Source organism: Ammospiza caudacuta, chromosome 2 (assembly GCF_027887145.1).
Source record: "Ammospiza caudacuta isolate bAmmCau1 chromosome 2, bAmmCau1.pri, whole genome shotgun sequence".
NCBI lineage: Eukaryota > Metazoa > Chordata > Aves > Passeriformes > Passerellidae > Ammospiza > Ammospiza caudacuta.
This window is the reverse complement of record NC_080594.1, coordinates 59,053,129-59,080,998: the sequence shown is the minus strand read 5'-3', so window position 1 is coordinate 59,080,998 and position 27,870 is coordinate 59,053,129. Positions and strand designations below refer to the sequence as shown.

Genomic DNA, 27,870 nt, shown 5'->3' with positions numbered 1-27,870 from the left:
TTATTCTAAAAACCAGTGTGACTTGAGTTAGTGTAGGAATTGCAAATTAAGTAAAACGATAATAAAGAAAAACATAACAGGAGGCTTTTGTATTCTAAAAATAACAAAACAAAGGAGGCAGCCCGGCAGTGACTGCCAAGTGTTTTACCTTCTATCCACATGTTAGTTGTTCAACTGGTAATCATGTTTTTCAGTTTAATGCAAGGTATATTATCATTGCCACTTATGCTTGTTTTCTAATCACTTCACGTAATCAGTTACTTCTCCATAGTTTCATCATGAGACATCCATGAAGTTGCAGTAAGTTTATCAGGTACGACTCATTTCTCCACCTTTTCCCTCTGGACTCTGTAATGGACACTGTGTGGCCTATGGTATGGAGTTAAGTGATTCAATACACTCTCAATTACAATCCTGAAATCAGAGTTCTGAGCTTCCTTTCATTTATGTTTTGAGTACAGTGCATATGCACTAGAGATTTCTTTCTTTAATGCACTTCTGCAAGCTTACTCTTGACTTTTTTTACCAGAGTGTAGATGCGAGGAGGTCAGTTCTGAAATGCTCTCTGTTTTCAGTTACTGCAGGGGCATGCAGAATGAGGGTGGTTTGTGCACGCAAACACCTGGTTATGCTTTTGCCGTCGTATTTCTGTCTTACTGTGTTTATTCTGTGTGCATGATTGATAGCTCTATGATTTAATCATACAGCTTCGTAAATGTAACGTCAGTCCATAAATGTAATTATTAAATAGGTGTATCTTTGTCATTCTTACTAGCAATAATTTCAATCCCCTAAATGAGAGGGGCAGTATTTGTCATAGATGGGTGGATGAGTGATTATCTTTGAGACTTTGTACGGAGGTCATGTGCTTTTACACTATTTCATGATGTCATGTTTTAGTTTTGTATTTTTATTGCACAAGATCAGTGCAATAAGTGGAAATACATCTACTGTTTTAGAAAAGCTATATATTTTTCATCGACAAATCTAAAATACATAAAGTAGAAATATTTTACATTATAAGGTGTGAATATAACACCAAGTTATCCATCATCACAGAACACACAAAAATAGATATTCCTAAGTCTTCCCCAAGTTTCACTAAATTTAACTAAAACACATCATGGCAGTTTCTGTAGAAAGTTTCTTCTGCATGTGTTGGCTGTTTTTGTACGCTTTGGCTTCTCCTTATGCTGCTTAGGATGTTAATCTTGGGTTAGCAACTTCATCAGTATCTGTAAACAGTCAACCTATGACCATCTCACAGTCTCTAAAGTCTGAAATTCCTCCCTTTTCCATTTGACTGCAGTAGGTACTGTTGGCATTGTTTTGGGTTTTTTTGGACAAAAATTTTTAAAGGTCCTTGATATAAAGGTCTGGCATTTTATTTTTAAAATATAAATTGGACGTATCTTAGATATTTGCTTTTGATATGTATTTGCAGTACGTAGGAATTGAGTCTTGGATGTTGTTCCAAAATTAATCCAGCATTTACTGAGTTTATTGGTGTCTTTGGTATAAACACAGTATATTATGTGGTTGGTAGTCACGAATAGTTTGCATTAAAACTTGTTTCTGTGGTAAGCAGCTTGTGGATGTAGGTGTACTCAAATACAGTACTACATCTATCCCGTTTTTAAACAAGATCAGCATGTTTTTGTGCTGTCTGTGAGTTTTCATACTCTAAAAAATAACAGAATTGCTCTGAAGTTTATTATCACATTAGAGTTTTGAGTTAAAAAAATTCTGAAAAAGGACTGCAAAAAAAGTGCTGTTGCTAGGCAGGTTGGTTCTCTGCTCTGTATCTGCTGGCCTAAGTAACACAATTTTGCAGCTTTTGACTCCTGGTAAAGCTAGAACCACTCATGGTAAGCAAAAATAAAACAAAAAAAAAAAGAAAAAAACAAGTGTCACTATTTAATTTGTGTATAAATGACAGTCCTGACTTACAGTTTCACTAGCCACTTTTCAGGATAGAAAGGCATTTAAAATATTTTCAAGTTTAAATCATTTCAAACTAGAGCTTGAAACTTTGCACTAACAGAAAACAGACATTGAACTTCCATGTCTTGGTTTATTTGGTGTACTGTCAGTTCATTAAGGAAGTGGCACTGAAAAGCTTCCACAGGAGCAGTGTTCTTTCAAATTCTTATTGCATGTAATTTTGTTCAGTAAGTATTCATTATCTCAGTAAGGCCTTATTTACAATGTAAAATGGTATCTTAGATTGCATTTTCAAAGTACTAGTGTTGCTTGGTTTGATTTAAATGTTAAATAGTATGTGAATATATTGGTACTATTACATATTTCACCTCATATTGTATAGCTAGTCCAGAGTAAGTTGCCACATCAAGTCATTGATACTTTCCAAAAAATGTATGGGAATCTAACCTGCTAATAATTTAAAAAATGCTATGTAAGAAATTTAGTGTCCAATGCTTCAGTTTAGAAACTTTACTAAAATTAAGTATAGTTAGTGCTACGATGCTTTTTTGATTTCCTATCCCTGGGTATCATTTGAGGTGATATTTGAATACCAAGTTTAGATTACTATATTAGAGAATTTTGCGTACTTCTAATGATTTCTGTAAGTACTTTTTCTTTAGACTTCATATTGCTGCTGCTTGTGCTTTTAACAGCTTTCTAACCCACTCTTTGCTATTTTTAAGTTAGTTTTTTCAGTTGGTTCCATTTAAGCATTTCAATAAGGTCCAGATGGACAAAGGTGTGCAGACCTTATTGGAACGAGCGGATCACGTGCACTTCCTAACCCTTGTGAACCTGGGCACAATTTTGGAAGGATTAGAAGACTTGAGCTCTTCTATCTTAACATTCTGATGTTATATGATAGATTCAGTATTTAGAGGAAATAAAAGAAAGCTGGGATGTCTAGTGACTAAGGCAACACTAGGAAGAAACTATTCCTACATGTTTATGCTAGAATATTGTGATAATTTATTTATCAATATCTTTCTATTTTTGTATTTTTAATTTTTTGCACTCTTTTTCTGTTCTAATGGCTGCCCTTCGGGATAGGCTGACCTCTGCTCTCCGTATGACATCCTGCAGTCGGATATTCGTCACATTCGAAAGACTGTTGACACTCTGCTCGCCCTCGGGGAGAAACCCCCACAATCAACTTCTACTTTTCGCTCCTGGGATCTATTAGGCTTTTGTCTTTTCCATATACTTTTTATAGTCTTGATGTATATAACTTATCACTGGAATTTGCTAACAGCATAACCTGTTCGCATGTGCGCACAAACTTTCTGCTTTGTCTCTGAAAAATTACAGGTACTTAATTTCCTTCCTTTGCCTTTCAAACTTCTCCCTTTCCCTTGCTTCCTCGTAATATCTTTACTAATCTCTTGAAATAGAAGAGAGGAGTAGCATCCTGAAGGCTAGTCCCATGTCTTCTATCCCCTCCAGCTGTAGTTTAAGAACTTATGTATCTCCTTATTTATAGCTTTTCTTTCATGTTGCCTAGACTACTCACTAAATGTGTTGAAGCAGTGAAGCTCCTCTTATTCCATATTTGGGTGCAGGCTAGATATGTATCACAAGCTAAATAGAGCTAAGCCTCTTACTTTTCGTGAAAATCCAAGAATGCTGCAGATACTGAAGCAGTTTCAGGTGGAACTTTCAGCAGGTGATAGTATTTTCGGAGTGGGTGCCAATTATCGCTGCACATACTATGTTAAGAGCACTTGGAGAGCTATTTTTCAAATTACTGTGATTTTTTAAAAAGTCTTATATATTAACAAGAGTACTGTAACTTTAAAGATTCTTGTTCATCTCTACTGTTCTGATTAAATTCCATACTGGAGTAGTTATGTTTTCCTATGATAGAATAATCTTTTTCTTCTGTCACACAAAACAGTGTTGGAGTCCTTTTAAACACTTGCTACATTAGTCCCCAAAGGCGACTGTAAATTAGCAGTGGATATGAGCAAGACTTTAGAATGTTTCAGGATGAAGGTCATGCAGTACAGTGACACAGTTTGGGAATAAGCTATTAGATTCCTTGACCTGCCATTCTTTAGTGTGGCATCAAGCAAGTCCCATCATTATCTTCTCTGTTTCATCACCTGTGAACATGCAGATACTGTTTGTTTGTTTGTTTGTTTGTCTGACCAATGGAGCAAAGACAATATAGCTAGGAAAATGGATCCTCTGGGAAGACTCTAACTTTTCCATCCTACAAAGTTTTAAAGAGCAGTTTAGACGTACATTAGGCAGGAACTATTTTGGTATGTTTGAACTCTGCCTGTGGTTAGACTGCTGGACTGATGACTTCTATTTCCCTACCAGTTCTGGGTTCTGTTCATCTACTCTAAACTTAAAGTAAGACAATTTTGGGGTTTTCTCCTTATTGACATGAAATATTAATTTGATTGAAATTTAAATGTATTTATTATTTAAATTTATAATTAATAATAGTAATTATTTATTTTAATTTGACAAATTAAGATTTATTGAAAAATGCAAGCCCTCAAGAATAAACCTATATCGGCATTGCAATATTGGCCTAGATGCTGTTGCCTAAATTTGTAATTCAGGCTAGCTAACCAAAGGACCTCAGTTTTGTGTCTTGGAAATACATGCATTCATTTCCCCCCATCTAGTATATAATAAAATAAGTAATAGACTTTTAGCGTATAACTAGGATAAGAATTTGTGTGTTACTGGTTATTCTGGCCATACAGTTTTTATTTAATGCTGCTCTCTAAATATTCCCACTCCACAGATACTTGTAAAATTTTATTTAAAAACTTCTAAGTGCAGTTCTATTCCTGGTTTCTGTGGCTTAAATATGTAGATAGATATAGACAGATATACATAAAAATTGGCAAGTGTATTAGATATATATTTTACAATGGAAAAATTAGTTTCTGATGATGGATAAATCAAAATTTTTAAAGGGTTTGGTGTGGCAGCTTCCGGTGCATACATATAACAACTTTATTGTAAAGAGTGTCATCTGTGACAAAGCGAGAGTTCAGTGAGTGCATCTAAGCTTTTTATTTGGTATGTATCTGAAGACTTGTGCCTTCATCCTGCACAGGCCTGTCTTCTAACTGTGAGCCTAATCTCAGCAATTCCAACACCAGACACTTGTTTATTCAATCACAGCTTGACATTTAAGCTTTCACTTTGAGCAGATCTTTGCTTTGATTTTTTTGTTGTCTTGTTCTAATTATTTTGCTTTTCTGATTAAACTGAGTGACATATGGCTTGAATCAGTTCAGAATCTACTAATATGTTTGTTTATAGTCCAGTGTTGACATTTGAGACAGAAGTGATGTCTTCTATAGGGTTGGGGTTTTGCTATTGCTCCCATAAGTGGTAAACAGGTCTCCTGTCGATGGTTTGTGTTGTACCCTCCTTATATAGTGCTGAGCTGAATGTATGAGTACATCTTTTCAAATGAGAAAATCATGTGGAGAAAGGTTTTGCTGCCATCCTGTAATACACATCTGTCTCTGTCTAATAACACATCTGATTATCCACGGTATCCAATAGTTTGGAGGGCAGTAAGAGGAGTAATCAGTGTGTTTTGCATTTTCAGTGTGCAGAAATGGAAGTTCATGTCTTCAGTGGTTGAATGCTTTATCAGAGTAGACACTGGGCTGGAAACTGAACTACTGTTGTGCCAGTGTTGATCAAGTGAATGTGCCCCAGTGACACTTAACTCTCAAACTTGTCTGAAGTCCTAACTTTGTATATGCTTACCATGCAAACACAGTCATCACTTAGGGACCATTTTCTGTGTGTTCTCTGCTATGACAATATCTGGTATTTGAAGTGTAGCATTATGTGCAGTTTCTGGTAGTTAGAGATGGCAAAAACAGATGGTGAAAAACACCAAACATACTCAGTTCAGGACAAGCACAGGTGTGCTAATATACATGAAACTTATCCAGTTTGATATTTTTTGGGTGTTGTTATTGATTACACTTCCAAATATCTACAAATCTTACAGGGAAAGAAGTAGTGAAATTACCCTTACATTTTCTGAATATAGTAAAGTTTTTCAAAATATATTTCAAATGTAATGCAAATATGAAAAAATATCTGCCTTTCCATCTTTGAAGTCAATAATTCCTACACTAAATGAGGAACTGGAAACTAAAACATCTTTAATCTACTCTAATAGGTTTTTTGCTAAATTCAGAGTCCCACTTCTGTGCTGCTGTTCTGTGGCTTTAGTACTTGTGAACCAAACAGTTCAACTCTTTGGTGGTTCCTCACCTTTGAGGAGATGTCAATATTGAGATACCCAGTTAGATATAATTGGTACTTACTGCTCATTGCTAGTTACATAATAAGGTTGATCACCTTGAGTTAAAAAAAAAAAGTGCTCTGTAGTTCACCCTAATATTCATTAATAACATTAATTATATTTGCTCCTCTGTTTCTTTTCCCATTCATTTTTTTTGCATTGTGGTGATCGTCAGAGATTTTCAAACCATGACATCCTAATAAATGGGTTTCCAGTCTGTACTGTGCCCATCATACTCTCATGTCCTGTGGAGGTCATCTCATCCATACTGCAATAAAATAATGAATACAACTTGTAGTGGATATTCTTGCAGGCAAAATTTGTTTGCATTGGATCACAAGTGGCATTTTCATGTGAGAATTTGGCTTTTTCCTTGATACAGAAAAAAAAATATTTTTCAAGTGCAGTGTAATGCAGTGTAGTAGTCCTTTAAATGCCTTTTACAAATTAACAAATTTTTATAGCTGAAAGGGGTATATAGATCCCATTGTGCTCCTAATAAGTGTTCTGAAAGTTGAACTTTTAGTGAATGGGGACTGAATTAGATGTGAGCAAATATTCAATAGGGTTTCTACTCATTATACATTAATAAGTTACCAAAGAATTGCCATGTCATTGTTTTTCACAAAAATTTTTCTCCTGTTACAAAAAAACCCCAAAAATCCCAGTCATACATGCAAGTTGAGACAAAAATGATACAGCTGGTTTTGTGAACCTTTGCCATTTCCTTCATTTCTATAACACAAGCTGTATTATGCAGAAAGAGCAGTAGAAAAATACTGTAAGATAATGATGTATGCTGCTTTGATGATACAAAGCACTCGTCACTTTCTCAGAATTTAATATGTAACTTTTTGGTATAATTGGTATTTCCCTTTTAAGACTGTGTTTTCTCTTACTGTTTCATGTGTGTCTTGTCTTTATTAAGATTTTTGTTCCTTGCAGTTTCAGCTCGCTGTTTTCTAAGCTTGTTAGAATAAAACTGTGAGGGATTTTATAAAATGACGTGGTCTACTTTTAAACTTTATGGCTCAATGTCATAATTTATTGAAGAATCCAAAGCCCATCATCAGCAATTACAGTTTTGCAAATATCCAATTTATTGGATGTGCAGAAGATGCATCCATGTAGATGTCTAGCTGGCTATGACTCCAAATACATGATTTTGCAGCTGCAGTGTGGCGTGAATTACTGTGCTTTTTTATACCTCTGTTCATTTTTACTTGAAATGGTAGTTCAGGGCATCTGGGCATATACAAACATCAACAGTAATAGTGGAAAAGGAAAAATATCTAAAAGGACATGATTTTAAATTGCCTTAGATATATGAAAAAGTAAATATTTGCTATAACTTTCTTTTCTGAACTTTAGAAAGAAAATTAGTTTTGTCCTAAAAAAATGCAAAGGTTGTGTATATTGGACATAAGTTTGCTTAATCGTAATGCCCTGAAGTTTCTTTTATTGACTCCCCACTTCAAAATAGTTGGCTTCAAACATGAAATCATGGATATTACATGGACTTAGGTTTTTTAATATGTACTTTGAGAAATTGCACATTCCAATATTCATTGTTTTATGAATATTTTTCCCCTGTAGATCTGAAATCTCACATTCTACAAATACAAGGAAGAAAGAGAAAGGCTCTTGCTGAATCATGGGATTCCTTTCCTCTGTATTTTTACTAACAAATGCAGACAGTTGGGCCTTGCTCTTATCATGATGTGGTCATTTTACCCCTTACCAATCTGGCATTATGGCAGCAATGTCTTTTTTATAAATGCTTACTGTGTTTGAATTGCCAAGCTGCTTGCCCTGCCATAAACTAATTCAAACAGTTGTCTTGACTTTGAAGTCATCTAGTGTCGAATAAAAATAGATATGTCTGTGAAGTGTGTCACATGTTTTTGAGGGACTAGTGTCATTGTGTAGTCCTGACTTCTATCCTAAATCAGATATTTGTTCCAGGATTAGAGGCTTGCTGTGGCAAGCACATGCACACGTGCACATTTGTGTGTACATCTGTGGTACTGTCTCTTTGTGCTGCTTTGTGATTCAGCCTCCTGCTGCTGCCTCCTTTTTGTGCACTTCACATTTTTTCCTTCAGGAGGACTTTGTTCTTTTGCTTCATTATGAGTTTGAAGACATCTTTATCCATTGAAAATGTGTGTCTGAAGAAGGTGGTTTGCTTGCAACAAGTAATATAAGTTCCTTTGTGTTCCTAGAGAGAAAAAAGGCAGTAAAAATATAATAGATTTTCATTTGTGTAGTGGATAGAGAATAGAGGGATTGGTGCTGCTATGAGGAGTGGCAGCCCTTCCCACCACAATTGTTTTAGGCTGTCTGTAGAATTAGTATCCACTTCTTCCATCTGTTCTTTTGGAGTTTGTTCAGTGATGGTTTCAACAGGGGTGTTTTTAGAGAGAGAGTTCACATCTCTACACAGAAATGCTATGTATTTACATCTATTGTAATTGGGACAAGAATTGTATTTAATGTGGGGAGAAGTGAGTGGAGTCTCCTCAGAGTCAGGGGCAGGTTCTCCTCTTGCTTGGCCAGGCATTTGCTTCAAAATGCTAGGATTTCAGGAAAGCTTTGAAATCTCCATGGCTTGCAGCTTTGCAGCTTTGCTGTTGGTGGTTTCTAGAGAGCAGTTGTATCTGGTGAGGGAATGAGGCAGAGCATGGAAAGCATGACAGCAGCTGAACTTAAGTACAGAGACACCTGGGATGGTACTGCTGCTATGGAAAGCTGTTGTTTGTGCTTTGGATTCCATCCTTGGCAGGATTTGCCTTTTCTTAGTCTGAGAAGTAAAAATGTGACTCAAAAACTCTGTTTTGAAAAGTGTGGGAGACAGAGTTGATGAGAGCCATTTACAAAGCTTTTAAAATAGTGTTTAGGGCTTACATATCAGAACTGATTTGTGACACATTAAGAGGAGCTTGTCATTTTTAGGCGATGGCATCGGTCTCATTGTCAAGTTTGGAAAGTTCATTGTAGCCATGTGTTTAGCTGCAGAATTATAAAATAAGAGCCAAGCGTGCTTCATAAGAGAAGGCTGTCAAGTATATATGTTTTGACCACTGGCATAGAATGGTACATAAAAAACTTACGTGGTGGGAAACTTTTCACTCCTACAACACAGTTGTATGTTCCTATTTTTTTACAGACCTCCTAGAACAGCTCTCCTGATTGGAGTATGCATCTTGTAAATTCAGCAGGTAGAGAGAGGTTGCTTCATACAAACTAAATTACTCTGCTGTCTTTAAAATAATTAGATAATGCTTGCCTTTGAAAACAGAAAAAAAACATATTGGATGGGTTTTTTAGAGGAAATAGGGCATGCATTCCCTTATGCTTTAAGTACAAATGTGCTTACAAGCAACTGCAAAAATCCTAGCAAGACAGCATGACAGAACAGCTCAGTGAGTGCTACAAGGTGCCACAAAAACGGTGGGTTTGGAATTTAAATTTTTCTAAGTAAACATTCTTTAACGCTGGTGGATTAAGCAAATCTGACTTCAGTAGCAAAATGCAGAATATTTTCAAACATAAATATCTAGCAAGTTAGGTTTTCTTAGTGTTGGGATTTTGGGTTCAGCCCATACCCTTCAGCCTTGTAATGCCAGTACCTTAGTTTTCAGATACTGGATTCAGCAGGCCTTCTTATTAAATGCCTTTTGTCTAGCCTGGAAGAATAATGAAATATTGGCATGCTAAGGGCCACCAAATCTGTGAAACAAGAGCCTACTCTGCAAGGACCATGAAAAGAAGTAGAAGAGTGTGGAAAGAATAACATTTCACTTCAGGTGTCTGATTTGTATTCTCAAATAAAATTAATATGGTTCCTTTTAAAAAAAAATCTAAATTAGAGCATTGTGGATTTCTAGATGAACTGGCTCCCAGGACAGTAGATTGCTAAAATGTCTGGTAGAAATCACACCTTTGAAGTAGAAGAGTATTGGGTGGTTTTTTTCTCCCTTTTATTTGATATCACTGTATCTACCTTCTTATGTAACTACTCCAGAGCTAATCAGTATCAGTTTAGGAGTTTGCATCCTAAACTATATGATTTTCTGGAAAAGACACTATGTTTTAGAGGAATAAAAGTTGGGGGGAACCATCTCTGAAAGCTTGCAGGTCAATATTTCAATCAGAAGAACAAACAAGAATGAACTGCTGACTCACTGTCTTTATTTAAAGGATCAGTTTATGGTAGGTAGGTTTGGAATGGAAATATGGCTGATGACCTGGAATGGCTGCAAGATGGGGGTAGTTCCTTGGCCTGACTGGACAAATAGTTGCAGCAGGGAGGGGCAGAGTGGCTGACAGGAGCAGGAGGCTGTTGCCACAATAGTTTGATTAATGTGACTCAGAATCCACAAACTCAATGGAAGCAGTAACTCAGTGTTAGCAAGAATATTACTATATATACTCTCTTCCATGTGGGAAATGTATGTTGTCCATCTCCTGCAGAACTACTCAGCCAAGCTCCCTGAAAATTATCTGTTTGAAGATGTTTCTTGGGTCTTAAATAAATCTTTCAAACATAAAATAATAAATACTAAAACAGCTTCAGTAGTAAATATAAAATGTAAACAAAATACAGATAAATTACAGTTACCAGTATCAGATGCTGTCATTGTAAATGAAGTTTGGCTCTTCAGGTAGTTAGTAAGTATGTTTTATGCATAAGGGAAATATTTGTTAACAAAAGAAAGTCATAAACATCAGAAGTAGTGGAACAGCTGTTTAGTGCTGATACTTTTCTGCAGCTGTGGCCCACTGGAGGAGGTCTCCTGAGCAAGGACTGGATTAGAGTGAAGGAGAGAAAAATATTTAAACATAGGTGCATAACATAGTAAAGACTCTATGAATTGTTCTTCTGTGTACCAGTTCCATTGTATTTAGTTGTAAGGTCCACAGGAGCCAAGGAAGGGACTAGAACTGAAAAAATGTGTCATGAGAGGAGAGGTTGAAGAGATCAGAGAGGTTTAAATTGAGGAAGTAATCAGTATGAGGAAGTGTGGAAAAGGACCATAAATTGTATAAAGATTCAAATAAAGGACCCTTAGTTTACATTACAGACTCAAGAGGAATATTCAGTAGAAGACAGGTAGTTAATTAAAATAGAATCTCAAATGCATCAGTAGTTTTAAAAGCTGAAATTTTATTGAATAGCTAAGATATTCAGTAGTAAGAATATCAAAACCACCCTCTCTGCAAAAAGTCAGTATTCCAAGTCTGTTGATGGTTATGTATGGATGTTTTGGGAAGGAAGAGGTTAGATCACACAGATGGTGCCTTTTTCATGCTTAAAGCAATGGCATAGAGCTGAAGTACTTCATGAGCCAGGCACTGTTTCCATGTGTTTGTGTTTAATAGCTCTGTTTGGATTTACTCTTACTTGTATATTTTTGTCATCCCACTTACGCTTTTGGCTTCGATGTTGTGGCAGTGAGTCTCACAGTTGTAATTATGGTTTATGTGATGTAGTCTGGCTTTTCCATTTATTTATTATAGACTTGCTGCCCAATTTCATAATTTCATTGATTTCTTAACAAGAATACCCAGCAACATTGAGAAAAACTTTCTAAAGAGCGGGCCAGTCATGATACAAGGCTGCCTTTCTAACACTTTCTCTAATTATTCATGGGTGGGTGTCTTGCTGTCCTTATAGGAGATAGAGTATTTCCTGCTTGCCTGTCTCCTGCTATAGCAGCCTCTGTGCACAGCTAGTGAGCTCCATCCTGGCCATGACTGCTGTATCCTTATGGTGAATAAAGTCAATTCCCAGGTGTTTCAAATAAGGTGCCAATACTTGGATGAAACACTTGGCCATTGAATGCCCAGCATTGCACACATTTCCCTGTATGTGCTAGTGTGTAGTTTTCAAGGTGCATATCCTGGGCCCTGTCTAGAGCTCAGTGGGAGAATGGGGGTTTTTTGGTTTGCTTTTTTTTTAGAGTCAGCCTTCCATCCCCCATCTCACACATATGTCATAACAGGACAAATGCTGTGTTATCCTGTTTCGTAGGTGAAAGTTTGGTGCGTGCTTGCTGGCCCAAACTCTTAGCTGTTTACATGCTGTAATGACTGCAGAACAACTTGGCTTCTGGGGCCCAGAATATTAACAGATCTCTCACTAACTCTTAGGGGTAGCAGGAGGAAAATCAGAGACTTTCTGTCAAAATCACAGGAAGTTCTTTTTAATTAAAACTAGGAAATGATTCCTGCTTGCTGGAATTTGTGTTCCAAATGTGATCATGTGAAGTGAGGTTCTGCAGTGAGTATTGAATATTCTAATTTTTACTCCCTTTTTTGTCTTTTTCTAGGAGAAGCTCTGCCTACCACATCACATCCTAGAAGAAAAGGGCTTGGTAAAAGTGAGCATAACAGTTCAAGCATTGCTAGATGTAACCACAGTGAAACAAGCTTTATTCACATGAAACTAATCTCTCTGCTGTTACCAGCTACACTGTGCCATGAACGAATCAAAAAGCTGCCCATTTTTACAAACTGCATTGAAAACAACTCCAGTACTCCAAGAGTATTCTTATGATTTTAAACCCATGTTTCAGACTGTACATATGTGTCGAACTACAAAGCAGAAACTGAACAGAAACATTTTCTAGAGGAAGTTGGCACTTCACTGCTTTTCTAGCTCACTTTGTACAGTACTTACTAAAACAACACCTCTCTGCCACTTAAAATCGTGTGGAGTACACAGCTGTCTTGCAGCAAGATACTTTGTATTATTAAACTAAGAATCACTGTAATCACCTGGGGGGAGGGAGAAGGGAGAGTAAATCAGACTGCTACCACCTTAGGTTTTTCTGCAGTTGCTTCAGGCTATTGCCTTTTAAAAATATTCAGACATTAAATATTTATATAAATATTATTTATTAGTGAGTTGTTATTCATCCTTTGGATGCAAAATGTAAATTAGGAAACTGTATTTTATTACTGCTTTTTTTGTGGTTAAACACTTTATTTTAATATAAATACTTAGTTATTTTTTATTCTACTTGGTGTGCAGTAGCTCTAGATCTCAGTAAATTGTATTTTCTAATATGTAAGATAAAAAGCAAACAAAATAGGTGCTTCTATTAAAAGAACAGCTAGCTGGAATGGCATTCTTTATTTCTTGAATCTGTGGAACATTGGTAAAAAATTGTCTGCATTCCATTGAGTTTCCTACATTCCAGTAACACCTCTCCCCTCACTAGATAGACTAAATTGGCTGAAAGTGAGAGCACACCCATTTTATTTGTATATAGATGTTTAAAAACAAAAGGAAGTATGTAAACTTGAAAAATAAATGTGAAAAAATATTTTTGATTGCTTATTTTGCTATGCACAAGACATTTAACTTTTGCCACAACAAAATTATTTATGTGCATTAGGATCATGTGTCTTGAAATGTAATTTTGCACTGTAACTTGACTTCTTTTAAAGATTACAGCACTACAGAACAAATAGTAAAAAATAGCACAAGAATGTTAACAAGATTACCAGGTAGCCAAAAAATTAATTTGTTTTCTTCAGTGATTCCTTCAAGAGGAGACATAATGACTGAAATTGCCAAAGGCATTCTCAAAGACCTGATCTTCCAGATCCAGTCTGCCTGGGTACACTGCTTCTCTTTAAAAGTATCCACAGAATTAAGCACAATGTTCTGTAGTGCACATTTGCAGCACCAGACCTCTACTTCCACGTCAGCAATAGGAAATAGAAGTTCTTCTCCTTCTTACCACTTTACATTTTTCAAAGAGGTTTTTAAAAGCATACTTTATTATTAAGACATGACTCATTTTAGATCAAAAAGTTCCAGCACAGCGATTCTTCTGCTATCTGGAACATCCCATTTTCATTCACACAAGAAGCCAGTGATGAGACTTGGGCAAGCAGGACAGGGCAGCAGCATGTGGTGAAAAGAGAAGCTGGCTGGGGACACACAAGCAGGGAGTTTGAAATGTAGAGTGGAAAAAAAAAGAAGTAAGGGGGTGTGAGGACTAAATATTTAGGCAAGAGGATTTGGAGAGAGCTGTTGTATGAAGGCTTTTGGGCAGAGTGATGCATACTTGTCACTGCCCCCTCCCCAGACACTGCCTTTAAACCCACCCATGTTCAGCAGCAGATCTGCTGAGCTTCAGACGGTGCCTGAACACACAGCACACACTTCACCACCACCACTTGCTCCAGGGCTGGGAGGCAGTGACAGCAGCGTGTGAGGAGGAGCAGGAAAGGGGACTCGCAGACAATGAGCCAGACAGTATGCATGGAGTATCCAGTTACTTCAACCAAAGCAAAACCATTTATTTTATGGAGGGAACATAGACTTAAATTGTAATTTGATTGGCAGCTAGCATATTGTTTCCTATAAAATGTACTGTGCACTTTAACACTAAATGAAAATGTATTTTAATATTTTACAGAGCTGCACAAATATCTGTTTTGTCAAAAAGCACGAGCAATGTAAAGAAAATAAGTTTTCAAGTCAGAGTTTATCAAATTTTAGAAGCATTCAAGGATCAAGTATAAAAATAGGAATATTGATTTCTGCATCTTGAGGGTAAAAATGCAGGTTTCCTGAGTATTTTTTTACAATGTATATATGGCATCATGAAGCTTTGTAATTATTATTATTTTGACAAATCTTGTTTTTTCATAATTAAAATTTTGTTTTCCTCCTGATAGTGTCTTTCAGTATTTGCTTGAAGTTGGCTGTAAATAAATAGCTCTAAGTATTTTGTAATACTGCTTTTTTTATGCAGTCTTAACCTGTATGGCTAAAAACAGAATCTTCATGATCCTTTGTACAATATTTATATGTGCAATAAAACATGCATGGCAAATCTGTAATACCCTCCACAGTGAACATAATGTATATAGAAAATCTTTACTGTAGTTACAATTAAACTATATTATTTACAGAAACCCTTTAATGCCTATTCCTGTGCCTGATGATTTCTTGTAAAAGACGTGGTAGTTGGAGAGTGTAACACTGGAAATGATGGGTTTGGGGATGGGGGAAGATGATGATGTGATGCAAATAAAGGCATTTTGCAGCTAAAGTGGGCATAAGATCCAGCTGGTAGGATGTTGGGTACCTGGAATGTTCTCCCTGCAGCTTTCCTGCTGCTGTTGTGAAGGCCTCCTGCCAGTCAGGGGCAGTGAATTCTCTGCCCTCTGCTCTCAGGGCTGGGCTGGGCTCAGGGAGATGGGGGAGACCCTTCCTTCAGCTTGCTCCTGCTCACATTGGTGTATGAGTTGTTCATTTTACTGCTGCAGGGCAGCCTTTTCTCCTCCTGAAATGCAGAGTTTGTTCTGCAGCCTTCTGCTTCAGCAAATAAAACCTGAAGATTCCTGGAGAGTGCTGAATCCAAGCAGCAAACACAGTAAGCCTTTGGCCCTGGGGAAAACCCAGTGTGCCAGGGCTGTGCTCAGCTGCTGTGCTCTGCCCCTGGCTGCAGAAACAAGGAGCAGCTCACAGCATCCAGCCTTCTCTTGCCCATGCAGAGTTCTGAAGTCAAAGTACAGATTCTCCTAGATTCCAATTTCTCTAAATGGAGTGTCTTTACCTTAGTGAACAGGTGAATTTATGGGCTGTCCTTTTTCACATTTGATAGGGGATTTTGGAAGCAGAGGATCCCTCTGCAATAATTTCCTTCTGGAGAGCTCTTGCAATGCACACAGTTGTATCTTCCCAGCCTTCAAAGCTTAATCATAAATTATTAGATGCAAGACTGGTATAAATCAATGCATAATTTAAAGCTGTCAACAGCACCAGCCTCCCTGTAACTTAGAATCTAGCAGGAACCAGAGACACAGGAGATCATTCAGCATTGCCTAAAAAGAAACCCATCCTACATCTGTGGTAGCATTTCCTCTGGCAAGGGTGAGCCAAGGTTTGAGCAAGGATTCAGGTCCAGCTGAGCCTGAGAAAGCTGAGTTCACAGGTGATTACTTGCAGCTTTCTGGAACAATCTGTGTTCTTGTCCAAGGTAGCTGGCAGAATTATATCACCAAGAGCTATTTTAGATCTACAACTGTCAGGACTAAATTCTGCCATCTTTTGTAAAATAAGTATACTTTATTTCAGCCATGAGATATTAGATAATTAGACAGCAATTGCTTTTTTCAGATCTATTTAGCAGTTTCTTCTCAGTCCTGTCACATCTAAGATACACACTACAAGTCTTTCACACTCTAAGAATCCAAGGACAAGTGGAGAAAAAATCCTTTTTAGTACAGACTGCTTCCCTCACAGGTTTTTTAAGTGGTCTTTTCTATAAGTATCATCCATGGAATACTCCAGATCATTTGCTTGATAAGGCACAGGACAGTAAACAACTGTGCACAGCAGGCGTCTGTCTGCATTCTCCACCAGACCTTGTCCTTGGAAGGTATTTACACAGGCAAAACACCTACCACTTCAGATTAATTAAGGAGCTTGATTAGCTGTGCCACTAACAACTTCCTTCCCTATTAAAGGCTGAAGTAAACCCCAGTAATTAATTAGCTGAATGGGCACACTGTTGTTAATGATAGGCTTTGCACAGTTGCACTAGAAGCTGTCTGCAGGTGCCACATCCACACCCACACTCATGGTGTGAAAGGCACTCATCTGCTGGCTTACATTTTGACCCAAAATGCAGCAGATGTAACTTCATAGCATCAGGAGTTTCCCAAGCATGCAAGAACACTCCCAATACTTACTCTAAAGCACACACATCAAATTAAGGGGAACTTTTATTTTTCTTAGAAGTACAATCAGAAGAGCTCCATTTTACAAACATTACTTCAGCAAATGATTTTTGTTTAGTTCACCACTATCTCTTGATTCATATTGTCCAGGCAGCACTCGCATCCAAATGGTTCAAGCATTGAGGTATTTTGCATGGTGTTTGATGTGGTCATTAATAAACGAAGCAATGAAATAATAGCTGTGATCATAACCCTAGAAAAGAACAACAATAAAGAAATCAGCAGAGAACATACAGCTCATGATAAAGTAATCATGCTAAGCTCTCTTAAAGAAAATGTAATGATTCTCCTGGTTTTATCCATCTTAAGAAATACCTGGAATATATATAAAAATGGCAAGGGATACATAACAGGCTAAGTACAGATGAGCACTAGGAAGCTGAACAAACAGAACGTCCCTTAACCTGCCCAGACCAGGGCCTGTAAGCTGGAGATGGGTAACAGCAAGGCTCAGCTGCAGAGTGAAAGGCAATGCCTCATAGGCACTGTTCTTCTGGTAAAACACGGGGGATAAAGGAGAACACTGCCCAGGTCTGAGTTACTGCTCCATCACTGTGCTGAAATGTCACCCTCTGGTCCACAGCCCTACATCAGCACTAACTTTATCTTTAGGTGCAAGGCTTATGATAAAGCAGAGAGGAAAATCCTTCACTCTCCACAACTGAGCTCCTCACTGGGTCTGGGTGGAAGTTGCCAGTGGCTTACAAGGACTCCACTGCTCTCAGGACAGTTTTGTTCTGGGTCACTGTGCTACAGGTAAGAGTGATGTGAAGCCATGGGTCTTTATATGAATCTAGGATATCAAGCAGTTCCACCCCTTCCCTAATTTACACAAACACATGCAAACGAAATATGAAGTTTTATGGCAAACAGTAAACCCACAGCACAGATAAGGGGTGCAGCAGAAGGCCACGTCTCACTTTGGCTGTACAGTGACTGCAGTGCTCATTACAAGTGATTGCTGCTGTGTCTCCACCCGAGCACCGGCAGCCCCGTGCAGGGATCAGCCTGTCCAAGCTGGAAGCACGACGGCACCTAGTGGTGACGCGCGGCTGAGCCGGGTGGGTGATGCACACCTTGATGGCCCATGCGACGACAGGAAAGTGTCACTTCTCACCCTCCTCCTTCTCAAGTGGCCAGGGACAGACCCACAGTGACAGCAGGCCTGCCCCCTTACAGACACTCTTCACTGCCTGCTGTACAGAACCAAATATCACAAAGAATCTGACAACCAAGGAGTGCAGGAGCAACTTGCCTGCTGCAGCCTGAAGACTACTGGGACTTTCCGCTCGGTGCAGGCGGCGATGAAGTTATCAGGCAGTAACTGGCCTGCAGACAGGAACTGGTCATCTTTGCCTTGGTCAATCAAGATGTCCAGGCGAGCGCCCGAGTAGGACTTCACAAGCTGTGTGGCATCATAGGCCTGCAGAAATCAAACAGAAATTACTTCAGTTACATGTCTTTCACTGGTTTCAGTTTGTTGACTGCAGGAAAAGAATGGCACAGACAGAGCCCTGGGCAGTGTTGCTCAGGACACCAAGCTGCACTTTGGAAGAACGAAAAACCAGGAAAAATCCAGGCAACCGAAAAGTAATACCCATTGCTTTAAAAAGGGCAAATGTATGAGCTAGATAATTACCAAGTTGGCAGTTTAACTAAACAGCACATCCAGCCCAGGGCTGACTTCCTACAGAATGGAAGAGCAGCCATATAGCCAGTACTAATTCACACTCTTCTGCAGAAACTAGATCCTGCTGAAGAAACTTGGTGTCTTGGTGTATTTATTCTGGCAGCTAAAAGTCAAAATACCAGTGTGGCACAGCTAAGCTCATGAGCAGGCATTTAACCTGAAGGCTCCCATGATGATTTGACTAAGAAAATTTGGTTTGACTGAGAAACAAATTAAAAACTCTAAACATATATGTATCAGAATGTAATTAAGATGGGGAACATGTTACCCATGGGGTCCTGTGCTTATTACATGCTCAAAATAAACAACTCCTTTAAAAAGACAGCAAAGTGTTTAAATGCTGTGGAGAAGACCAATCACCTATGGACAGCAAAATCCAAAGTCCTACACCAAGGCATCAGAGCCATCCTTCCAGGATGCCACCAGATCCAGAAATGACACTATGATGGAAGTGGGACCTTGGGTCCAGCCCAGCACTGTGGCCATGGTATCAAGTTATCCTGACCATATTTACATGGCAGTTTTAAGCCAAAATAGAGAGATCAGAGGTTGTATATCTGTTTCAAAGGCAGATCCAGATCCTTTCAAAGGTATGCTCCTGATGACTGCTGTTGATCTATTGGACTAGGTTTGCAGAAGCACTCCAAAACAATTTAAGGGGACAGAAAACAGGTTTTTGGGAGGTTGTTTTATTTTGTTTCACAACAAATCCATTACACTAACTCTAAGCAAGTTTAACTGGTGGTTTCTAAATACACAAACTACTCAATTAACAATTAGAAAAGCAGAGAACACTCTCCAATCCTGTAAAGTTTTAATCAGACCTGGAAGTCTTCCTAAGACATACTTTAATCCAATTTACAAGGGACTGCATTGCAGCTTGTGCTTATTTACAAGGAAATCTGAGTACATGGTCACAACAATCCCTTCTAAGTTAATTATAAAAATACAGTGCAATGTTCAAGTTGAGATTAAAAATACTGAAGGGCTGCCCAAATAATGCAGCGACCATGCAGACAAACATTTTTGTGTCTTAGCTATTCATATACAACTACTGATATCTCCAAATTAAGGTCCTGGAGCTAAAATCTAACTTTGTCTACTTTAATGCTGTTCTGCAGGATTCCAATTTCCAAGTGTCTACCAGGCTCCTCTTGGAGGCCTCCCACAGGCTGCCCCTGCAAGATGTCATGAGGCTCATCAGGCTGAACAGTTTGCAGCAGTCTCTCTCTTCAGGCTACTACAAAAATACACTGCTCATAATTGTTCTCAGCCCAGACTTTTAAATCTTCATAAAACTGGGAGGAATGTAGTTGATTTGATGAGAGGCCTGTATCTCATTACATTTTCATAAGCACCCTAAGGCAACAGCAAGTCCCTCCTGCCAGAAACAAACAATGCTTTTCTGTGCTTAGGGGTGCAGTAGAATATCAGTACCAGCTCATGGGCAACCCAGGCTCCTGCTGTGAGGTATTTACAGATCACTCATTCATCTGTCATTAAAGAACTGCAGCTGCAACACATACCTCCCATTTGCTTGCATCTGGTCCCAGATATCCACCAAGGGCTTTCTTCCCCCACTGACACTGAATTGGGTTGCAGATAGGAGCAAATGCTGACACAGACTGTTCAGAAAGACAGCAGCAAAAAACCAAAAATTATGTAACAATGAACAGCAACAAATGAAATTATTTTTATATTTAATGCCCTCAAAGAACTCAGTATTATGTTTTCTTCTGTCACATTTACAGAAATCTATATAAGCATTAGTATACCTCATATAAGCTATAATTCATCTTACTTTGTACTTCCCAGGATTCTTCAGAGCAAGAATAAGAGCTCCATGACCTCCCATGGAATGCCCAAAAATAGACATCCGTTCAGGGTCAGTTGGAAAATTGGCATTTATTAGTTTAGGCAGCTGTAAAGGAAACAAAAGCATAATAAAAATAATGCTAAAGCAACTTGAGTATGTTTAAGAAAAAAGCACACAACTAACCAACTTTTAATGCCACTGAAACCAAAGGCAATCTCTGGTTGTAGCCTGACATTTGTTATCATGGCCTGAAAGCAGCTTGAAGGGGAACTTGAAATCAAAAGGAAACAGTTGAGCTGATAATAAGTAACTCAAAGTATCTCTATAGAAACTCCCATAACCTTGTAACACAAGAAGTGGGAATTTCCTATGACTGAGCCACACCCCTTTATCTCACCCAGCAACACCACGAGAACCCAACAGCCCATTTACCTCATCCTTTATGTAGGAATACATCCTGTAGTTTGTTTTCCAGGGATCTTCAGTGGCATCCACATAAAAACCGGCACCGGTGCCAAAATCCCAGCTTTCATCTTCTCCTTCAATATTGCAGCCACCTAGCATGACAAATCTTTACTGCATGTTCAGAATTGGAGACCCTGCCATACAAATCAGACTCACACGTTTCTCAATCACATCTCTAACCCTTCAACTATAAAACAATTCAGATTTTAATTCATTAGTACAATGTTTTCAAGTGCTATTTCAACACTTTCAAAATTACACTTACATAATACCTACAGATATATCCAATTCTAAAGAGTGTCAGTATCTCCATAAATAGATATAGCATATACATGTCTTCTAAATTATTTCTGTTAAGCTTTGTCCAATTTACTCAGGAACTTAATCAAAAGTTGGCACTTGTTAATTGGGGCTACCATCTTATTTCAGCCATTAGACCTGTGTGACAAACAGAAGAAAATTTCTTTTTTCCCCAGAATGACAGAACCATGATTCACCAAATGGTGTGTCCAAGCCAGTTTATGTGCTTTAAATAACGCCTGCTACACCTCCCTTTATAAGATTCTCCAGAAGAATAATTCACTATTCCTATCATTTCACAAGTCCACCTTTTCTGCAATTCATTTCATTTCTCCCACCCATAATTTCCATGAAACTTACATAATTTCTTCTTTGAATACCTGCAGGATTGTATCCTCTTTTCCAAGGCTACACTTTGAAACTAAATTTGCAAATGTATTCTTGAAAGTCAGTACATCCCACCCAGTCCTCCCTTTGCTTAGTCTGTGACTGACCAGCCTGGTCTGCAGAGCCTAATGTAATATTTCAAGGTATATGTGAGAGGAATGTTTTGGGGAAAGAGAGGCCATTATTTCCTACCTATTATTTTACCACAGTCAGATTACACTGCAAACCCACGTGTAACTCAGCAGTCTCTCACAATTTGTGCAGAGATGGCTGCTACCCTCCCACAGTGTGCAATCAGGTTTGTACAAGGATCAAAGCTGACTTTGCTCCAGTGACATGCCCTTGGACACTGAGTGATTCTGTAACTTAACAGTCCAGCAATCACAGGGACTGGGGTGCTTAAACATGTTGGATGTAAGAAGTCTGTCTTCAGTACCTCAGAGATGGACAGAAACTCAGAAAGTCCTGACAGGCAATGAAGGCATAGTGCTCATTATGCTAATAAAAACTTTCAGGAAGCATTGAAAAAAAAGAAATTTGAAAAGGAATCTGCACAACATTGCTCAGTATACCTGCATGGAAAAACAAACCCCTTCAAAGTAGGAAAAGTGAAGTCTATCAAGGCCTGACTGAGGGTCTCTAATTACAAGTATTTAATGATTTCATGCAGTCTTTTTCCCCATCCAGATACATCTCCTGGCTCTTGGAAGGTAATTCTCATGCACTACATAATTAAAATGCATATGTAAGCATTTTCAATACCTCTCAGCTCATAATTATATTTGAATTGCTTTTCACTTGTTTCTCCAGGCAGCTCAAACTGACTTAAGAACATTTGGGGTCTCTGAGCTAAAATTTAAGGGAATCATATGAAGCTCATACCAAAACTCATTTAAATAGTAGAGCAATCCTTATCAGTCATTAGGCTAAAAGGCAAAAGAGAAGCTGCCACGAGGGACTTAAAATAAATTGGACAAAGCAATGACCTATGCAAAGGCAGTTACACATTGATAGAGACAATTTACACAGATAGTACCAAAAACAAGTTCCAGTCCAACTACCCAATATGAATAAAGCAAAGGTTAGTTGCCCATCTCTAGCCTGCAGCAAATAGAAACAACAAAGTGTGAAGTTCATTCATTCACAAATTTTGCTCTTCTCTCCCTCTTCTTCATTAGAAGCACGTATTTACATTCTTTGACCTAACACAACTTCAAAACCTAGATGTAGAAAATACTTTATGGAAAGAACATTGCATCTTTTCCATAATGCCTGCAGTCAGATGCAATTCATTAAAGCTTGGTAAATATTAGAAGGCTGACACCTTTGTTTACAATACTCATGAGACTGTGGCAGAATCCAACAAATACAAAACAATTAATCCCCAGTATTTCCAATAACTGCAGGTCCACCATTTTCAGATTTCCCATACCATAAGCTCAGCCTTATACAAATAACAGCACATAATTTTAAAAATCCATTTATTAGTAGTCTGTTGTAGCTGCAGGCGAAAAGGGTTTCTAGTCTGCTTTTCAAGTATTGTAATCCTCTGAAGGCATGTATTTAATTTGCTTTAGAAAAGAAAATGCAATTAAGAGCAAGCATTGCATCTTTGTGTGGCAACACAGTTCTGCAGGTTTTATAGGGTGTCAGCAAGAATTCTCACAAGACACATTTGTTGTTTCACTTTTCTTCCCTCTCCTCATCTGTGCTGAACTCTAGAGCCCCTCTGTTCTAGTTTTAGTGCCACAACAAAAAATTCCAATGTCAAAACCTCACTGCCCCATTATTAAGAACATATACAATGTTATCTAGTGAACAATGCAGGTGTGCAGAGGTCAATTCTGACTCGGGTGGGCAACACGCATTTCAGCACGCCGCAGCACTCCTTTCTCTGAGGACAGAAGTGCCCTTCAGTGTCATGACAGTCAGCATTCCCTTGTGGAACTCACGTGGGCTGGTGTCCGGTGCCACCACAATGAGGCCGTGCTCGGCTGCCGCCTGTTGGAACGCGGCTTTCGTTATGAAATTCTGTTCTGTGCAGGTCAGCCCTAGGGAAATAAAAACATCCTCGGTTACCCACTGCTCATGGCATTCTGGTTTCAAGACTCTTTTTGACAGAAAAGGTTTTAGTGCTTTCCAGCACTGTGCATTTAAACCCACTGACTACAGGCATTTGCTAAGGCTGACACTGTTAACTTCCGACCCCTCATCCTCCAACTACATTTTGCTTCGTACTGTCACCCCAGCTGTTTGCATTACACAATCACACATGTGGTCTGACAAATTCTACATACTTTAGACAGGATAAAGGGCCTGTGAGCACCCTGGCTCCAAAACCCACAGCAATACATGCCTTTTCTACAGCAGCAGGTCCAAATAAACTCCAGTTACAAATTAATTATATTTCACACCAATATTTCAATTTTGCTTCACTATACAAATTGAGAAGAGTTAATGAGTCTAGTTTTCTCTGAGGAAAAGTTGCCAGTAACCTAATTTGACTGATATATTGCCCAAGATAATACAGTTTACATTCAATAAAATAAATATGCTGCATGGCTTAGACTTCTTCAGACAATTTTGATGTCCTAACTTCAAATATAAACATTTTTACCCAGCCCACTGTCATGACACAAATCAGACACACCAGGTACTTTGTGACAAGGAACACAAGTCTCCACACTAACAGTCCTGGTGTCCAACTTTCTAAACACAAGTCTCAATAAAGCAACTCCTCAAATTACAGAACAGAGTTTCTGCTTTTTATTTTGAATAAAAGACAAAAGAATTTAATTAATTAATTTTTGATGAGACAACTTCACACCTGCTGCACAAGCCTCTTCAGCCCCTGGCCCTTTCTGATCCCATAAGTTTACTTCCTACCAGACATGCCTGTGCTAAGGCAGCTGACAGCACCTCTCTTTCCAAGTTCACCAGCTGCTTCCTGCAAAGTTGTACTGGGAACAAGGTAGAGACTACAGGACAAATGTGCTGGCTTCCATGGGCTCTTTGCACACCCCTACTCTGTCAGCTGAAGCAGTTTTCAGAAACAAAAGAGAGCAGGAGGTGTCCCAACGGGAAGGCCTTACAGGAGAACCTTTATAGATACACTTTGGACCTAAAGGTAGGAACATTTTAGAACAAAAGGGTAGAACACTTTGAACACAGAGCATTTTAGAACACAATGTGGTAGGCTACTCCCAAGCTGCATTTTGATTTATCACAGCACACTCAAACTAAGTGTGCCTTCCAAAAGATGAGCTTCTGTAGAATCCAAGAGCTGCCACTGCAGTACCACTACATTAAGTTTTCAGCAACTGTAGGGCATTAGTTTAAAAATGCTTAAGATTGTATTTTTTAAGTTACTAAGACTCATGTTACTTACCCGAGAGCCAATACAGCACAGGACACTTCCCAGTTTCAGCTTTTGGAGGCAAGTAGATTCCAAATTTCATTTTGCATTTTAGCTCTGCACTGTATTAATAAAATATTCCTTGTTATCACCACTACCTAATTAACAAGACCACTACCATTAAAAAAAGGAATCAGTGGACCAGTGCGTTTCATTGAAAGGCAAATCTGGTCAGTGAATTGTAACATCTAAGTTAAAGGAAGGGAAAATCAATTTTTAAGCTCAGCCTCACATTCTAGATTTGGCAACAGCTAATTTTTCAACCTTGTTCTGAATATACTTAAAACAGAAACTTACAAAAGTCTCTGTTAAGCCACATTTTCACAGTGCTGCTAACTGAGAACAGGTTGAAAATCAAATTTTGAATCCCAGCAATACTTAGCTTGAGCTTTGGCAATCAAATTGCAAAGCAATTTTTACTGAAGAACATATCCACATGAGTTGCACAACATAAAAAGCACAGTACGTGCCAGCAAGGGAGGTTTTCAATCTACTAAGTTTAACAAGTCTAAGACCAATTAGTTGCTCAATTAATGATAAAGCCTAAAACTATCAATAAACTCTTATCTAAGCACAGCTGATGGTTTTATTTTTATTTGGACCAAAATTTTTTAAAAGCTTGGTTTTATACACCTTCAATAAACAAGAATCTATTCACTGAGTCACTGCTCACAGCACTTTCCCAGAGTGCACAGAAGAGACCCAGTAGCAAGTGCAACTTTGCAAACACAATTCTGTGTTGCAAACAGGACAACCCAAAGTAACCAAGCTCCATTTCCAAAGGTAAAAGTACCAGCTTCCCACCTCAGCTCTGCAGCACTAAATATACTAAATTATGTTAAACATTAACACAGAAATTCAAGAGCACAGCCAAAGCAGCAGTAGATATTATTCCTGACTGAAATATGGGTATTAGCGAGAGCATGCTGTTTTCCTGCAGACTGAAAACACCGACAGCAATGGATTCACTGCCCCAAGCTAAACATCTTGGTTGCTTTAGTGGTGTTTACCTGTCGTGTTCAAACACCTTCTGGAAACCTTCAAAGCATTTGTTGCTGGAAACCTGTTTCAGTGCCATGATTTTAACTGGAGGGGAAAATAAAAGAAAAAAACAAGAAGAAAGTTAAATTTCAAAATAAACCAATCCTGGTCTTAGACTTTTTGAGAACAGAAGAGTTGAATACAACTTGTAGTATCTTTGCTTAATGTTACTGTTTCTCAGAAGAATTTCATGCACACACTTTCGTTAATTTTAATCTTTCATTAACTTTCTATTTCCCCACAAAAAAGGGACAAGGGAGGCTGAACTCTTGTGAGCAGAATGAGCAAAGCCTACCTGCTTTCCTACACATCCACAGCTCCAACAACCTTTTCCTCAACACTAACTGTGGGTTGCTCTTCGGCTACCAAAAAAGCCACATTTCCATGTGCTGTGGTTAAGGCTGTAACTTCCACAATTACCATGCAGGAAAAAAACCTGTCCCACCTTTCCTTCTCTTGTGTGTGACAGTATCCAGCCACTAACTGCCACAATACTGAGCCTTATTCTCATCTTTGATAGAAGTTAATTACCACATTCTAACAGTCTGTGGGACAGCAGAAACAGAGGAGCAGAAGGTTTATTTCCACAGTGAACAGTATGAAAAATACAAGCAAAGGAGAGCCACGGGAGTTTTAGAACAGCTGGTAGTGCAGGTGTGCTACAGAAACAAGGGAAGGCTGACACAAAAGTGGTCACTGTCAGCTTGCATGGGGCAGTAAGGCGAAGCAGGGAACTGAAAGGTGAACAGACTGCAGGGTGACAGAATTGCAGAATATTCCGAGTCAGGAAGGGACGCCCGGGGATCATCGAGTCCAGCTCCCTGCCCTGCTCAGCACCATCCCCAAGTGTGACACCATGTGCCTGAGAGCACTGTGGAAATGCTTCCTGAGCTCTGTCAGGCTGGTGCTGTGACCACTTCCCTGGGGAGTGCTCCAGTGCCCAGCCACCCTCTGGGAGAAGAACCTTTTCCTGATATCCAACCTAAACCTGCTCTGACACAACTTCAGGCCATTCCCGCGGGTCCTGTCACCGGCACACAAGAAACTCCTGAGGGGAGCCCCGGTAACATCAGACCAGGTAACAATGTCAAAACAAGCGTCCCATCCCTCACACCTGCGCGCTCCTACGGGGCACCGGGCAAGGAGAACCACGCAGCACGGAGAGCCCTTGGAGGCTCAGCGTTGTCCCCACAGGGCTGAGGCTGAGGGCCGCCCGCCCGGCAGCGCCTCACCGCCATGGCACGGAGCGCCGCCAGGGCCCGGGCCCGCCTCGGGACGGCCTTTTCCCCGCAGCCAGCCCTGCCCGCTGCGCCACGGCGCTCCCCTGTGCCCCCATTGCCGCCCTCCCGCCTCCGCCAGCCCACACGGCCCAGGCGCTGTCGCCGTTGCCTCCCCGCTCTCCCGGCCCGTTCTCGCTGCCATTCCCGGTGCCATTCCCGCTGCCTTACCGCGGCAGAGCGGCGCGAAGGGGCGGCCCTGTGTGGAGGCGGCTCCTTCTCCCGCCCCGGGGCCGGCCCGCACCGCCCCCGCCCGCCATGGCCGTGCCGGGCCCGGCCTCCCTCGGGGTCGCAACGCGTCAAAACGCGTGTAAACATTTTACTGAAAACAGTTGCTGTGAAAAATGCGTTTTTTGTGTTTGGCTTTTCGCAAATATTAAAATGAATATTATATGTGTTATGTTAGAAAGTTATGCTGTATTAATTTTC

The 27,870-nt window shown here is 39.3% G+C and overlaps 2 protein-coding genes across 3 annotated transcripts in view; one reads left to right on the top strand and one right to left on the bottom strand.

Annotated features, from left to right (window-relative positions):
* The window catches only part of LRCH1 (leucine rich repeats and calponin homology domain containing 1), a 118,333-nt gene extending 103,113 nt beyond the window's left edge, over nt 1-15,220 (top strand). For both annotated transcript variants that reach the window (XM_058825083.1, XM_058825082.1), the window contains one exon: nt 12,616-15,220. In XM_058825083.1, coding sequence (XP_058681066.1) covers nt 12,616-12,729 — 114 coding nt within the window. In that variant the 3' untranslated portion in view covers nt 12,730-15,220. The remainder of the gene's footprint in view (nt 1-12,615) is intronic.
* Nucleotides 15,221-17,017: 1,797 nt separating this feature from the next.
* Nucleotides 17,018-27,659, bottom strand: ESD (esterase D). Its single transcript, XM_058799994.1, has 9 exons — nt 27,613-27,659; nt 26,134-26,209; nt 25,097-25,185; nt 23,661-23,759; nt 20,989-21,113; nt 20,542-20,661; nt 20,267-20,365; nt 18,306-18,473; nt 17,018-17,243 (listed from the first exon to the last, which is right to left on the bottom strand). The coding sequence occupies exons 2-9, from the start codon at nt 26,199-26,201 to the stop codon at nt 17,163-17,165; spliced, it is 849 nt and encodes a 282-aa protein (XP_058655977.1). The 5' UTR covers nt 26,202-26,209; nt 27,613-27,659; the 3' UTR covers nt 17,018-17,162.
* Nucleotides 27,660-27,870: the final 211 nt, after the last annotated feature.

Coding starts and splice junctions, on each gene's coding strand:
- ESD (XM_058799994.1), bottom strand. CDS start 26,201: ATGGCACTGAAACAGGTTTCCAGCAACAAATGCTTTGAAGGTTTCCAG. Junction 25,186..26,133: donor AAGGTGTTTGAACACGACAG/GTAAACACCACT, acceptor TTATTAATACAG/TGCAGAGCTAAAATGCAAAA. Junction 23,760..25,096: donor TGTGCTGTATTGGCTCTCGG/GTAAGTAACATG, acceptor TTATTTCCCTAG/GGCTGACCTGCACAGAACAG.